This window comes from Neoarius graeffei, chromosome 23 (assembly GCF_027579695.1).
Source record: "Neoarius graeffei isolate fNeoGra1 chromosome 23, fNeoGra1.pri, whole genome shotgun sequence".
NCBI classification, from domain to species: Eukaryota; Metazoa; Chordata; class Actinopteri; order Siluriformes; family Ariidae; genus Neoarius; species Neoarius graeffei.
Window position 1 is genome coordinate 1118144 of NC_083591.1, and position 16093 is coordinate 1134236.

At 45.7% G+C, this 16093-nt stretch overlaps 1 protein-coding gene across 3 annotated transcripts in view; it reads left to right on the forward strand.

Moving 5' to 3' along the window:
• Positions 1-16093, forward strand: part of LOC132871416 (putative C-type lectin domain family 20 member A) — a 91838-nt gene that overhangs the window by 65880 nt on the left and 9865 nt on the right. Inside the window, exons 1-2 of one of the 3 annotated variants that reach the window (XM_060905566.1) lie at positions 793-879; positions 1099-1161. In XM_060905566.1, the coding sequence (XP_060761549.1) occupies positions 1125-1161 (37 nt within the window). In that variant the 5' untranslated portion in view covers positions 793-879; positions 1099-1124. Of the gene's footprint in view, positions 1-792; positions 880-917; positions 1162-16093 lie in introns of those variants that run through there. The other 2 variants (XM_060905567.1, XM_060905565.1) reach the window with 2 other exon arrangements.

Below are 16093 nucleotides of genomic sequence, written 5' to 3' on the forward strand. Positions count from 1 at the left end.
TACGGGCGAAAGGCGGCGTACACCCTGGACAAGTCGCCAGGTCATCACAGGGCATATATATATATATATATACACACACACACACACACACACACACATCCAAACCAATTTCCTTTCAGCTGAGGGTGACCGTTTGGGTTTTCTTGAAGCAAAGTGACTTGGCAAAGTGACGACACCTCACAATAACTTGGATACAATTGTTTGAACTGATCTTGGAATTTGCAGTTGTTTAGAAATGGCTCCAAGAGACGTTCCAGAATTGTGTAAATCTGCGATCCTCTTTCTCAGATCTGCACTGAGCTCCTTGGACTTTCCCATTTTACTGTGTGTTGGTCAATCCAGTGAGTGCTGTAAACAAACCCTTTTTATGAAGGAACAGAGAATCTACCAGCTGTAGTCAATCAAGATCACTAACGGGAAGTTAAGAGACCTCGGCCTTGGCAACATAAGAGACATTTTGGAAGTTTCAGCACCTCTGGATTAATAATCTAAGCTAATAATAAACTAATCCCATTTCCAGAACACAACTCTTCTGGAAATGGGATTAGCAATTTCTACACTAAAATAACAAGATAAATTATTTTAATTGAAAAAAAAAATACCAAATTGTAATCCTTAAAACAGTGAAATTATCAGTTGATAGCCGACATTTTCTGTTGTTATTTTCTTCACATGTGATGCAGTAAGATATAAAACATTTTGTGTTTGCGCCTCATGCTGATGCAAATACAGTGAATGTTTTTCTAACTAACACACTGCTGCATTGAGGACGAGGATTTTTTCCTACCTATTTGCTTGTCAGTGTCACGTGATGATGTGGATTTTAAAGGGTTCTGAGTGGAACATTAAGACTCCATTCAGCAGCGAGCAGCTCATCAGGTAAGACTGCAGCACTTCACCTGGATCTGTTCACCTCATCACCATCACTGAGTCGATTCTGGCAAATTCACACACTGCTTTCATCATTTACACTTCACAACACACAGCGAGCTGCTCTGTGACACAAAGCCCTTCTTCTGGGGGCAAAGCACCATTATTATTATTATTATTATTATTATTATTATTATTATGAGCTGATGTTGGATTTTAAACCCACAGGGCATCACTCCAGCACTGACATCACCATGGCAACCGTGTCGTTCCTCTTCCTCCTGTTCTCAGGTAAATATTGAGTCCTAATTAAACCTCATTAGTATGTGTTATTTAAATGTTTAGATAAACTTGACTAAATTTCTGTGACAGATGAGTAATTGTCTGCGTTTCCTCAAAGGATTAATCGAATAAAAGAATAATAACTATTTTAAAAGTAAGCTATGAAGATAAACACTAAATGTACTCAATATTATTATGACCCTGATGGTTCCACCCCAGCAACATGGAAGGTGCAGTTTAGTTCCTTTATTTGTGACAGTGGACCTGAGGAGGTTCTGCACAAAACACACTCAGCATGAGTCTGAGATTAAAGCCCAGTTTCCTAAAACAAGTGCAGTAATGAAATGTGTAAATAAATGACGTTGCTCTGAAATCAAGCCTCTCGTGTCTAGAATCAGTGACCAGTGTGAGGGACATTAATGCGGCTGATATTCCACCGTCAGTGGGTTTACTGTCAGGAAGAACCTGCTGTGTACAGAATCAGTGAGTTTATAGCGAAGCGTGCCATTAAACTGTGTGACGGATTCGAGGGAATTGGTGTAGGAGTTGGTGATGTCGGCCCATGACCTGATTATCAGAGCTGATAAAAGCAGTGTAAAGGACAAGCAACATCCCAACACGGACTCATTCACCTGAAGAGTTCTTTCACAAACCTCAAGCTTTTCACTTTTAATACAGTTATTACACACAGTTCAGAAATCCAAAGCTGCCGTGTGTGAGGGAGAGAAGTGCACTTCCACATGTTGCTTACAGTGTGTAAAGTTTACACCAGTTTCAGTTACAGAGCGCGTGCGCGCACACACACACACACACACACACACACACACACACACACACACACACACACACACACACACACACACCTGCTGCTTTGGAGACACCCATTTAAACACATGGATGTGGTGTATATTACAATGAAGGACAAATATTTTACACTCCATAACACTGTGACATGAACACAGGCCATTTCCGGTCTGTAACTGAGCTCAGTGACTAAACGTGGCCGCTAGATGGCGATATTGACTGACCGGAAGAAGTGAGTCATGTATGTGAGCCTTCGTCCAAAATGAAAATGTTCTCCAACTTTCTACAGTTCAGGGCTGGGGTTTCCGAAAGCCTCTTAAAGCTAAAAGCGTCTTTAACTGCCTTTTAAGATCCATCAGTAAGCTAATGTGGTTTTCCTGAAAGTAGTACTTTAGTTCACTCTTAACTTACGATGGACCTGGATCACACTTTTACAACAAAGAGCATCTGCTCACAGCTGAATAGACAGGAGGTGCAGGTGCATTGTGCATGAAAGAGTGATCCAGGTCCATCATCAGTTAAGAGTGAACTAAAGTGTACATACACAGGGTGTCTACAGGTTTGTCCAAGTTAAAATTTAAGACTTTTTAAGACTTTTTAAGACCATGTTCCAAAAAAAATTAAGACCAAATCTAAAGTCACGCAAAAACGTACTCTTTTGAAAAAAAAACCCTATATAATTTAATGTAACTTATTGTTCTTGTAAACATTCACCAGAAAACACTATTCTAGTAGAAGTACTTCATTTCTTTTCCTTGACAGGCGTTCACACACTCAGAACACAATATAAGGACAAACTTGTAACTATGTGACAATCAGAATGCAGTCACAATGTTTGAATCCAAGGCCATCCTTAAAAAAAAAAATCCGTTTCCTGTCCACCGGGTGAGCAAAAAAATTTTCAGTCGGGAGGGAGGGATTTTTTTTTTTAATGGATGGGTAAGAAATCGCAATGCTGTGTTTGCTTTTTCTTTCAGTACTTTTTTATTACAAAAGCAGACACATTTAATAAAATGACAGTTTAATCAACTAAAACTTTACAAAAACTTTAAGTTAGCATTTTAAATGCTGACTGCAACATTTGCAAAACTTTTACAAAGGTACTTAAAATGTCCGACACACGGACTTTTTGTAGTTCTAAATCGAGCGTTAGGCCTAGTTCGGATGAAATTACACTATTAAAATGATCACTGAATGATTTGTTTTTCTGAATCTTTACTATTTTGTTGTTCACTAGAATACCATTTTGTGATTTCACACTTAAGCAAATGTTTGAAAACTCCGCTTCTCCTTCCTTCATGGTGGCTGCCATTTTTTTGTGCCGCACGGCGCATGCGCAGAGCTGATTCGACAGGGCTTTCCACAAGCACCGGCTGCCGGCCATACAGCCGACTACACAATTAAGTCCAGCCGGCTACTTTAATGACTATTATTTTTGTAGCCCACAGGCTCTAAATATTAATTTTTGATTTTAATAAAATTAAATGTTTATCTAACGGACTGACAATAATGTCAAACTGAACCGCACTCATTTAAGTTGTGATTCGTGCTGTTTGTATCGATAATAACCACAAATTCTCCGCCGACTTCGTTGATCAAGGGAGAGTAACTCATCCGCGGCCCTGACATGCGGTGTATGTGCGCGCACTCGGCGGAGGCAGTAGTGTGTCGGGGCCGTCGGAGGCGACATCGGAGGGAACAGAAGCAGAGATAACGCTTATTTTGTCTCCGGTAAACCAGTCTTCTCTCGTTCAATTACGTGCTGGCATCAAAAGACACCGTTGGTTGTAAATGAAACCAAACTGAGTCGTTGGAGTGTATTTTCATACACAAATGGAGAAATGTTCGCTGAGTGTGTAATTGTGTCGCCCCACTGCAGACCGTTGTCGTTGTTAATTCATAGCATGCTCAGTTGCGTGAATGTGTCATGCACCGAAAATAAGAGATTTACAAGCCAGGAACGCCTCATGATGCAATACGCAAGAAAAGAAAGATGATTTACTGCCATTTTACTTTGTATTTGAGTAAAGTGAATAAATAAATGGTCTGTGGAAAATACATTTAATCCTGGGAACTGCGTGCACAGGAGTTTATTATTAGTGATGCAGTGCTATGCATTGCAAACTATTGACTCCCATATAGGGAGCAAAGCACAGCAAACTCTTGCTCTTCTGTTTTTCATCTTCTGTACAAATTTCGATTAACCCAATAACCGTACATCGCACACAGACAAACAATACATCAAAACGTGCGGCTCGATCGGACTCGCTATGCTATTACTTTGTTCAGCATTCTACGATTTTTTTTGCGACGTAGTCACGAAAAAAAATCACACAAAATTTCCCATTCATTTTCTATGGAATTAATTGAAAAAATCGCACATTTTCAATGTTTTTCCAAACATCTGCTGCTCTGGCATGCTTTCACCTAGAGACATGATTCAAACTTTAAAACGGAGACAAAATTCTCCTGTGTGGATCTGGCATTCAACTTTTTTCCTAGGTTCTATACTTTTTGATCAGTCACAGATCAAACACCATGAGCAAATCTGGAGAAATTCCGGCTTTATAATGGGTGTCTATGGCGTTACACACCAGCGGCACTCAGGAGTTTAGAGTGTAGGCAGCTTGAAAAAAAAAAGCTCTAACTTTCTCATTTAAACTGTGTTTTCAGCCACAATTTTCACTCTACACACACAATTTTCTCAAAAGTAGTAGCCACACTTGTCTTGATTCACACAATGTGTCTCCCTGAGCGATAGGATTTACAGTTTTTGAATGAGAAGCCTGAAAGTAACGAGAAGACAGGCACTCACTCTGCCTCATTCACTCCCATTATAAACGTGGCAGCGCTTTGACTGCAAAATCAGAAATGTCACTTGTTTTTAACTCGCTCTAGTGTCCACATTTTTTACACTAGGGACAAAAAACTTACATCAATGTGTTCATGAGAGCCTTGTAGCGCTCAATGTGCAAGAATTTTGTGAATAGCTCCTTTCGTTTCCGTGTAAATCAGCGTTGTTCGAGGAGAGGGAACTCTGAGAAAAAGCGGTCTTTGCTTGTTATATTGTGTCTTTTCCCTGCACCTGCACCGTTACCAAGGCGACGAGCTCCACTCAGGGAGCAGAGAGGGGAGGGGCTCCACTCAGGGAGCAGAGAGGGGAGGGGCTGCACTCAGGGAGCAGAGAGGGGAGGGGCTCCACTCAGGGAGCAGAGAGGGGAGGGGCTGCACTCAGGGAGCAGAGAGGGGAGGGGCTGCACTCAGGGAGCAGAGAGGGGAGGGGCTCCACTCAGGGAGCAGAGAGGGGAGGGGCTCCACTCAGGGAGCAGAGAGGGGAGGGGCTCCACTCAGGGAGCAGAGAGGGGCGGGGCTGCTCTCTCTCTCAAACGATAGGACTTACACAACAGATCAGGCACTGAGTGGTTGTCAAGCACACGCGTGTCTAGCAACCGGTGGATTCGGAGCCTGCGCGGTATAACTGTGAGCATCAAAAATGATTAAACTTTTTCCCCATCCAAAGTGTACCACATTTTAATGATATGACTGAGTAAAATCTCCATAAATTTAAGATTGAAAATTTAAGACCATGGGGTTTGAAATTTAAGACTTTTTAAGGCTTTTTAATGGCCTTATTTTAGGAAAATTAAATTTAAGACTTTTTAAGACTTTTTAAGGGCCCACGGCCACCCTGATACAGTTCTGTGCAAAAATCTGAGGCACATGTAAAGAAATGCTGTTATAAAAATGGGTGTCCGGTGATGGACAGGGTAAAGGACTGTATAAGGGGGACACTGGATCGGGTATACAGCAAGCTACACAGGCTGTCCGGTTAGAACAGGAATTAATGGATGTCCACTCACGAGAAACCGTGTAAACCGTGGTTTTACTAGAAAACAGAATAAAATACAAATACAACAAGACATGAGCAATAATATACACACAAGCAATAATGTAAATAATGACAATGATATAAATACAAATACACATCGCATTAAATATATATTAACGCAAATGAATAATAATTATATACAATGTAATACAATGTAAAACACACAAATGAATACTATATAAGTAAAACAATGTAAAGCCCAATGAATGCTATTTACACCCCATAATAAATAACACAACACACTAGATACTGACTATATACACGATATGTACACAATATGTACAATGTGTACAACGTACACGGAGGATGAGGATAGCTGCCTACAGCAGCTATCATTACCAAGGTGCGTGGTGCAACTGCTTACAGCGAGTCACACCCGCATGAAGACACAGAGTGTGTCGGCTGAATGAAGGGGAGCGTAGCTCCTTTAAGCGCTGCGCCGCGCTGTATTGCGCATAGAAGGTTAGAATATGTGGCGCGATTATGAACTGTACATACCACCACTACACTCCCAACACGGCAATAGCTAATAATGGAATGTGCTCCCATAACAAACCGCGGTCGAGAAGACAAGCGCTATCATTACATGGCTACTGAACAGAACAGAACAAACACGTAAGAAAATAGACAGACACAGGATGAGAGAAAAAGAGAAGAAATACTCGCTAGCCTTACCGCCACATGTAACAGTTACAGATAACGAGTACACACATAACACAGTAGCTACGCAACAATAAACAACTTACATTCAAGGACGCACGGAATGCTCACACGGCACAAATGATGGACGTTGGATCCTGACACGTCCGCGATAGAAAGACAGAAAGCAAGAAAGAAATGAAACCGAGAAAGAAAGAGAGAAACGGATCCAAATATTCACTGATGAGAAGCAGGTGTTGCATGGAGTCCCCGTCTGATGTGTGCTGTGTTTTCCTCGATGTTTGTGCGCATCTTATATAGTCCACGCAGCACAGTGTGATGGACAGTGGCGCCAGGGTGTCTGAAGTTGGCGTGTGATGGACAGTGGCGCCAGGGTGTCTGAAGTTGGCATGTTGTAACATGCCCTGACAACTAACGGGTTGGGAGCCACTATGTCTGACAAGGGTGCCTGTTTACTACTTTTAAAGGTCAAAATAATTAAGACCTGGCACCGCAATTCTGAACAGCCGCCCCCAACTTTGTGGAACAAAGTTGTGTCCATGATGTCAGGCAGAGGTGTCCTGAGGGAGTGAAGGGAGTCTCACCAGGCGTGAGACTGGGCGTGTGTAGGTCCGGTCCTTGACCTGCACCTGTGCAGTACGTACCCTGCCATCTGCTCCAGGGATGACAGCAGTGACCTTGCCCACAGGCCACAGGGCACGTGGGAGTTGAGGGTCGACAATCATCACGATGCTGTCAACGATGAGGTCCTCCCGGTCTCGTTGCCACTTGGAGCGGGTTTGAAGAGAGGGCAGGTAGTTCCTGATGAACTTAGCCCAGAATTGGTCCGCAAGGGCCTGGCACTGTCTCCACCTGCGCCTGCTCAGGATGTCGGAGTCGGTGTAGACCACTTGTGGTATGGAGGGGTCGTGCCGCCCCATCAGCAGCATGTTTGGAGTGATGGGCTCTGGATCTGCGATGTCTGACGAGGTGTAACCCAAGGGCTTGGAGTTGATGATGCTTTCCACCTCGATCAGCACTGTCCTCAACACCTCCTCAGTGACTGTCTGTGCATCGAGTGTAGTGTGTAGGGCAGCTTTGATGGAACGGATCTCCCGTTCCCAGGAACCACCGAAGTGCGGAGCATGTGGAGGATTGAACTTGAAGTCAATCTGTTGACTGGCTAAGTGGGACTGTAGCTCTGGGCTGAGGGCTTTGAACGTCTCCTGCAGTTCAGACTGACCCCCTCTGAAATTGGTGCCTTGGTCGGAGAGCAGCTCATGTGGCTTCCCTCGGCGTGCGATGAAGCGCCGCAGGGCCATCAAGAAAGCATCAGTGTCCATGCTGGTGAGGAGGTCTAGATGCACTGCATGGATTGTCAGGCACTTGAAAACGATGCCCCACCGTTTCTCAGTGCGTCGGCCGATTTTGATGAGGTACGGCCCGAAACAATCCATTCCAGTGGAATAGAAGGCTGGCTTGTGCAAGCGCAGACTTGATGGTGGCAAGTCAGCCATTCTGGGGATCACTGGTGTGCCTCGCCACTTCTGACACTCTGGACAGCTGTGCTGATGTTTCTTGACAGCCGCTCTCCCACGCACGATCCAGTACCGCCGGCGCAGCTCAGCAAACACTCGCTCTGGTCCTGGGTGCGCCAGGTGGCTGTCGAAGTCTCGGATGATGAGCTGTGTGATGGGGTGCTGAGGGTCAAGCAGGATGGGGTGCAGAGTCTCCTCCTCAACCGTGTCACACCTGCGCAGACGACCTCCGACCCGGATCAGCTGTGTCTCAGCGTCGTACTCCGGGGACAATGTGAGGATCCTGCTGTCAGTGGAGACTGGCTTCCCCGCTGAGAGCAGGGTGAGGTCTTCGGGGAAGGAGTCACTCTGTGCCTTCCTGAGGAGTGCCAGTTCCGCTTGCCTGTAGTCCTCAGCTGTGATGGCGGATGTGGCCGCCCCGTGACGCTTTCTGACTGTGGCCTCCAGCAGCTCTGGATATTGACTGAAGTTCCCTGCATCAGGCAACGCAGGGTCAGAGGTCACGGTGATGTGGCCGCAGAACTGGGACTTCCGCAGCTCGGTGGCGTCCTGCAGCAGCTCCACTGATGGTGACGGTGCACTGATGAACAGGCACGCTGGGGTGGAAGACCGACGCTTGACAGCCTTGGCGGGGCCTTGAAGCGTCCACCCAAGGCGTGTCTTCAGGGCAATGGGTCCACCTGGTGGGCCTATGTGCACAGGCTCGATGGGGATGAGGAGGTCTGGGTAGTCCGACCCAATGAGGAGCAGCGGACGGGCCTGAGTAAAAGAGTGAAGAGGCAGCCCCCTGAGGTGGCGGTAGGTCTTTTGGAGAGCCTCAACTGGGTGTGAATGAGGGGACAGTCCCAGTTCGGGTGATGTGAAAGCCCGCTGTATCTTGTACCGCTGCTGCGGTTGACTGAGGGATGACACAGAGAAGGACACTGACCTCCCTGGCACCGTTCTGATGTCATGACGGATGGTGCGGAGGGCCAGGTTCTCACTCTGTCCTTTGAGGCCAAGCTGCTGCGCTGCTTGGGGGAGGAGCATGGTGCGCTCTGACCCATCATCGAGGATGGCGTAGGTCTCCATCTTCTTGCCCCCGTAATGAAGGAGCACCTTCACCATCTTCAGCAGCACACAACTACCTCTCCGTGCTGGGTCGAGGTAGTAGGTGGATGGCTGGCTGGGTGAAGACAGTGTCGCAGTCTCCGGCCTGCTTTGTGCATTCACCTCATGCAGTACCTCGAGGTGCAGGCGATTGCACTTCGGGCACCGTGCCTTGAGGTAGCACTGAGCTGCTTGATGGTCGCGTCCACACCTCCAGCACTTCTTCCCGGTCTTGATCCACTGGAGCCTCGGTTCCAGTGACATACTCTTGAACGCAGTGCACTGGTTGAAGTAGTGCTCCGTGCTGTTGCAGAAGGGGCAGTACTTCTTTGGAGGCTCCACCTTGGCGGGTGTGCGTGGAGCTGACTTTGATGGCTGCTGAGCTGACTTGGTTGGGGGGTCTACCAGCAGGACCGTGGTGGAGCGTGTGGCTGCCGGCTGCTTGCCTCTGGTGCTCCGCTGCCGCTCTGCCTGGCTCGCTGTTGCCTTTGGCGGGTCGTTGGTCTCGTCCAGCTGCACACCAACCTCGTGCTGTAACCATGCGGCGAAGTCCAGGAGTGTGGGGACAGGCACACGGTCTGGGTCGATGTACCGCCTGAAGGCAGTACGCAGCTCGTGAGGCAGCTTGGGCAGCAACCGAGACACATGCGAACCACACCGTAGCTCAAGCTGTTCCTGGGTCCCCATCTTATCCAGCATCCCCACCAAGGACTGCACCTTCAGGGCGAAGTTCCTGAAGCCTCTCTGGTCACCGCTCCTGACAGGGGGCTCAGCCAGGACCTGGTTGATCTGCCTGAGTGCCAGTTTGCGGGGCTGCCCAAAGAGCTTTGTGAGGGCTGCCATCGTATCACTGTAGGGATAGCTGCTGTGGCAGTAAGCATCCGCTACCAGGACAGCATCCTCTAGCTTCAGGTGGTCCAGCAGGATCTGATATTTGAAGCGCTCTGTCGCGTCGGGTGGTAGGACGTTGTCGAGCGCCAGCTGCATCCTGTTGAACTGCCGTGGGTCGTCCTCGGTGAATGCTGGGATTCGCATCTTGGGCCCGCGGTAGGTCAGCTCCTGAGGGGGAAGAGATGTCAGTCGCTGTGGGACAGGTGACAGCCTGTGATGATCTGGTGCCACTGCCCTCTGACCGGCCGACACCGGTGATGACGTCCGCTGTCTCTGAGCAGACGAAGGGTGCCATGGGCTGAATGGCGCTGAGTACTGTGGGGTGGCAGGAAAGGGTGAGGATGACGTGACTGAGTGACCCTGTGGCAGATTCATGCTCCTCAGGTGCTCTGTCAGCTCTGCCGTCAGTAGTGTTGGCAGATGGGGAGCTCCTCCGTGTGGCGGTGTGGACGTCGCTGCCTCAGCTCCTGCGATGTGTGGCCGAGGTAGAGGTGACGACTGCTCTGCCACCGGGGCGCGGCGATGTCCACTGGTTGAGTCAGCAGGGCTGTATGTTCTGTCATGCTGCAGTGGTGATGATAGGACTGCTGGGTGGGTTCCAGGCGTGACGGCTGGAACCTGGATGTCCCTCGCTGGAGTGCGTGGAGGTGATGCATAGTGTTGTTGTTGCAACAGGTACTGCACATCCCGCTGCAGCTGCCGATTGTCCTCCCGTATCTGCTGAAGGGCGAGGAGGATAGCTGCTGACGTGTCGAGGGGAGTCTGCCCAGCAGGGGGAGTGTGTGATGGCTCCCGGGGCCTGCTGTCTCCCACGTGGGAAGAATCATCCTGGGTGTGTACGCCGTCCTGTGGCAGCCGTCGCTGAGTCTGGGTCACCACGTAGTCATCCAGGTGCCTGGGGTGGTGGTGCTCACGGCGAGGACGGGCACTGCCATCATGAGTGGACATCCTGACTGTGTAGAACGCTGTATCCGGCTCGAAGGACCATATAAAAATGGGTGTCCGGTGATGGACAGGGTAAAGGACTGTATAAGGGGGACACTGGATCGGGTATACAGCAAGCTACACAGGCTGTCCGGTTAGAACAGGAATTAATGGATGTCCACTCACGAGAAACCGTGTAAACCGTGGTTTTACTAGAAAACAGAATAAAATACAAATACAACAAGACATGAGCAATAATATACACACAAGCAATAATGTAAATAATGACAATGATATAAATACAAATACACATCGCATTAAATATATATTAACGCAAATGAATAATAATTATATACAATGTAATACAATGTAAAACACACAAATGAATACTATATAAGTAAAACAATGTAAAGCCCAATGAATGCTATTTACACCCCATAATAAATAACACAACACACTAGATACTGACTATATACACGATATGTACACAATATGTACAATGTGTACAACGTACACGGAGGATGAGGATAGCTGCCTACAGCAGCTATCATTACCAAGGTGCGTGGTGCAACTGCTTACAGCGAGTCACACCCGCATGAAGACACAGAGTGTGTTGGCTGAATGAAGGGGAGCGTAGCTCCTTTAAGCGCTGCGCCGCGCTGTATTGCGCATAGAAGGTTAGAATATGTGGCGCGATTATGAACTGTACATACCACCACTACACTCCCAACACGGCAATAGCTAATAATGAAATGTGCTCCCATAACAAACCGCGGTCGAGAAGACAAGCGCTATCATTACATGGCTACTGAACAGAACAGAACAAACACGTAAGAAAATAGACAGACACAGGATGAGAGAAAAAGAGAAGAAATACTCGCTAGCCTTACCGCCACATGTAACAGTTACAGATAACGAGTACACACATAACACAGTAGCTACGCAACAATAAACAACTTACATTCAAGGACGCACGGAATGCTCACACGGCACAAATGATGGACGTTGGATCCTGACACGTCCGCGATAGAAAGACAGAAAGCAAGAAAGAAATGAAACCGAGAAAGAAAGAGAGAAACGGATCCAAATATTCACTGATGAGAAGCAGGTGTTGCATGGAGTCCCCGTCTGATGTGTGCTGTGTTTTCCTCGATGTTTGTGCGCATCTTATATAGTCCACGCAGCACAGTGTGATGGACAGTGGCGCCAGGGTGTCTGAAGTTGGCGTGTGATGGACAGTGGCGCCAGGGTGTCTGAAGTTGGCATGTTGTAACATGCCCTGACAACTAACGGGTTGGGAGCCACTATGTCTGACAAGGGTGCCTGTTTACTACTTTTAAAGGTCAAAATAATTAAGACCTGGCACCGCAATTCTGAACAGCTGTCAACCAAAAATGGCTTAAAAATCTCATCTCATCTCATCTCATCTCATTATCTGTAGCCGCTTTATCCTGTTCTACAGGTTCGCAGGCGAGCTGGATCCTATCCCAGCTGACTACGGGCGAAAGTGGCTTAAAAATAATGAAATGAAATGTTTCAACATTAAAAAAATACTATAAACAGTAATCATTAAGCCATAATAAATGAAACAAAGTCAGTATTTGGTGTGAGACGACCCTTTGCTTAAAAAAATAAAAATAAAAAACAGTAGTCTCGGGTCCAATAAGGAAATGATCTGTAGGTTTTCCTGAGCATCTTACAGAACCAGCCGCAGTTCTTCTGGACACTTTGACTGTCACACTCACTTCTTCATTTTACACCAAAACCCAGCAGCCTTCATTATGGCCCGGGCACCGTACAGTGCGAGACCCTGTTGTTATTCGGTGTTTTCAAAGAAAAACAATAGGGTCAAGCACCGTTCGGGTTTTGAATATGTGTGTTTTGACACATGATGAATTTTAACATGCTCCTCCTAGACGGTTCATGAGATTCATGTGAAATTTGTTATACGTGATGCCAAGATGTCGCTGATATTAAATTGCGAAGGGATTTTTGATATCTTGTAATATGTTGAAATGGCCTTATGATTTTAATATCTTGCCACATAAACAGGAAACGTGTCAGAAAGCCACAGTGCGTTGACTGTATGGTCGGACTCTTCTTACTTCAATAGATATTATGATTATGATGATAACCTGAAGCCCAATGGGCCTGCCTGTTATAGCGCCACCACCTGGCCAAGCAGGAAATGGGGAAAAATGTTCAATTAATTGATGGATTGATCTGAAACTTTACAAAATATTGGATATCGTGATTCTGATGATATTGACATGTCTAATTCACAGACCTAGCACAGTATCACCATCTGGCCAAGCAGGAAATGTGCCAAAAATTTTCAGTGCTTTGACGGATTGATCTATGACATGCCTGATATAGCGGCACCAACACACTCACACGCACTCATATACATGTAGCACACACACTCATATATATACACACACACACACAGTGGTAATCATATACACATGCATGAATACTCACGAGAATGGGTAACATATACAATTCTGTACACACTCATAATATGCATATTTATGCATACACACATAAACTCTCTCACAAGTATGCACACGCAACATCTATGAGCTCTCTCTCTCTCTCTCTCTCTCTCTCTCACACACACACACACTTTCTCTCTCTCTCTCACACACACTTTCTCTCTCTCTCTCTCTCTCTCTCCCTCCCTCTGACACACACACACACACACACACACACACACACACACACACACACTAATAGTGATGCACATTGTGCATTTTGTTACAGACATATGAAAACTCTGCATGCACACACACACACACACACTGCAGACACAGGAAAGCTAAGATGACTTAAGATTACAGCGTGAGATAGAGATAAGGAGGAGACACGTATAGTTTTGGACATATATAAATGTACATTTTCACACCACAGAAACACACACACACACACACACACACACACACACACACACTTCCAGTCGTTGTCTGTCTCTCATCCATCAGGCAGTCACGGCATTTGCAACATGCGCATCACCTTTGAACAGTTGATGAATATATGACATGTGACTGTTTTGTTGGGTGGCGGGATGTCCTGGGTTGCAGAACCACACGTGTGAGGGCAGGGCCGGCCCAAGCCTTTAAGGGGCCCGAAGCAGAATTTGATTTGGGGGCCCCCCACACCACCAAAACTACACTGCTAGCTGCCTTATTATTTCTTAGGCTACACAGTTAGTCTAGTTAGTCTAGCCACCCACCATAATCTGCGTTTTTAGTTGGTTTACATTATACTGCAACTTGTGGCTATTGCAATATAAAATATTCAGAGTGATGTGTGGCATATTTGTAAGTAAAACAACAAATCAGTAGACAAGACACTGTATATGTAAACAAGTTAACCAGTTTATTTTGCACTAATGTGCAAAACAAAACCTAACATACACAGTTCTTACAAACAGTACTTAGTACTTGTACTTGTAACCGTTATTAAATAACAAACAAATAAATAAATCTTAAAATCTGGAATAAACCTTACATCTTAAAAGAAATCTTAAATAAATTCACAAAATGAACAGAGAAATTTGCAGCATAATAACATCAACAGTAACACAACAACCACCTATTATGTTGCACTTAAAACTATTTACAGGAGAAAATATGAAAACTCGCCTAAAATAACTCACTGTTCGGAAAGACAACACTTGTCCTTTTTCCTGTCATCATCAGTGCTTGATCATTTCCCTTCAAAATCTATGTTTCCTGGCTTTTCGGGAGGCAAAGTCACACAAAAATAGTAACATTGGACATTCACATTTACCTTTTTCTTGCTGCTTTTTTTCTTCCTCTTGTCTCTTCCTCTTCTCTGCCCCAGATGGATAATTTCTTTTTTGAGACATGGCTTAGCCATCTAGTCCACCTATCTTCCGAAGTGAATAACTCCTGTCACGTCACGTGCGTCTGGTTGTGCAGGAGCGCAGTGGCAGCAACCAGCAGCAAGGATTAGTTAACCTAATGTACCAACCATGAAAATGATACAAAAAACGTTATTTTGTGTCTTATTTTTGTGTCTTTTGTTTCTGCTATATCGTGTCATTGATATTACGTTTTTTTAATTAAAAATATTTTTGCAGGTGGGCATTACAACTGCTCTTGGGGGCCCCCTGGTGGTGTGTGGGGCCCTAAATGGGCGCTTAATTTGCTTATGCCTTGGGCCGGCCATGTGCGAGGGCCCGTCAAGGCCGCTAGCGGCTTTAATTCTTATTCCTATTCTTATTTTTCTGTTGCGTTTGGCCTTATTTGAGGCATTTGCCATACACGAAAACTCATGAAATTTGATCCACACATCAGTCATTGTAGCCGCTATTCAGCCACAGACATTTGGCCCCGGGCGTGGCCCAGGGACTTCATAGTGCCACCTAATGTCATGGAGTCCTTGGATTGGCATATAGTTTCAGCTACGCATACCAAATTTGGTAGGTGCGTAGTTCGTCCCAAGACAAACAACTTTCATATATACATTGCATTAGCCACGCCCAACAGGAAGTGAGGTAATTGGGCTTATATGCGTTTGGAGACATGGTCATTTTTAACGTGCTCCTCCTAGACGGTTCATCAGATTCATGTCAAACTTGGCAAACATGATGCGAAAATATTGCTGATGTTGAATTGCGAAGGGATTTTTGATATGTTGTAATATGTTGAAATGGCGATATGATGAATTTTAATATTCGCCACATAAACAGGAAATGTGTCATGAAGTCACAATATATTTAATGATTTGGCTGAAACCTTTCAGGTTATTAGAGAATGTGATTATTATGACATCTAGATGCCCAATATGCCTGTCTGGTATAGCGCCACCAACTGGCCAAGGAAAGAATAGGGTTTTGAATATGTGTGTTTTGACACATGATGAATTTTAACATGCTCCTCCTAGACGGTTCATGAGATTCATGTGAAATTTGTTATACGTGATGCCAAGATGTCGCTGATATTAAATTGCGAAGGGATTTTTGATATCTTGTAATATGTTGAAATGGCCTTATGATTTTAATATCTTGCCACATAAACAGGGAAAATGTCAGAAAGCCACAGTGCATTGACTGTATGGTCGGACACTTCTTACTTCAATAGATATTATGATTTTATGATAACCTGAAGCCCAATGGGCCTGCCTGTTATAGCGCCACCAC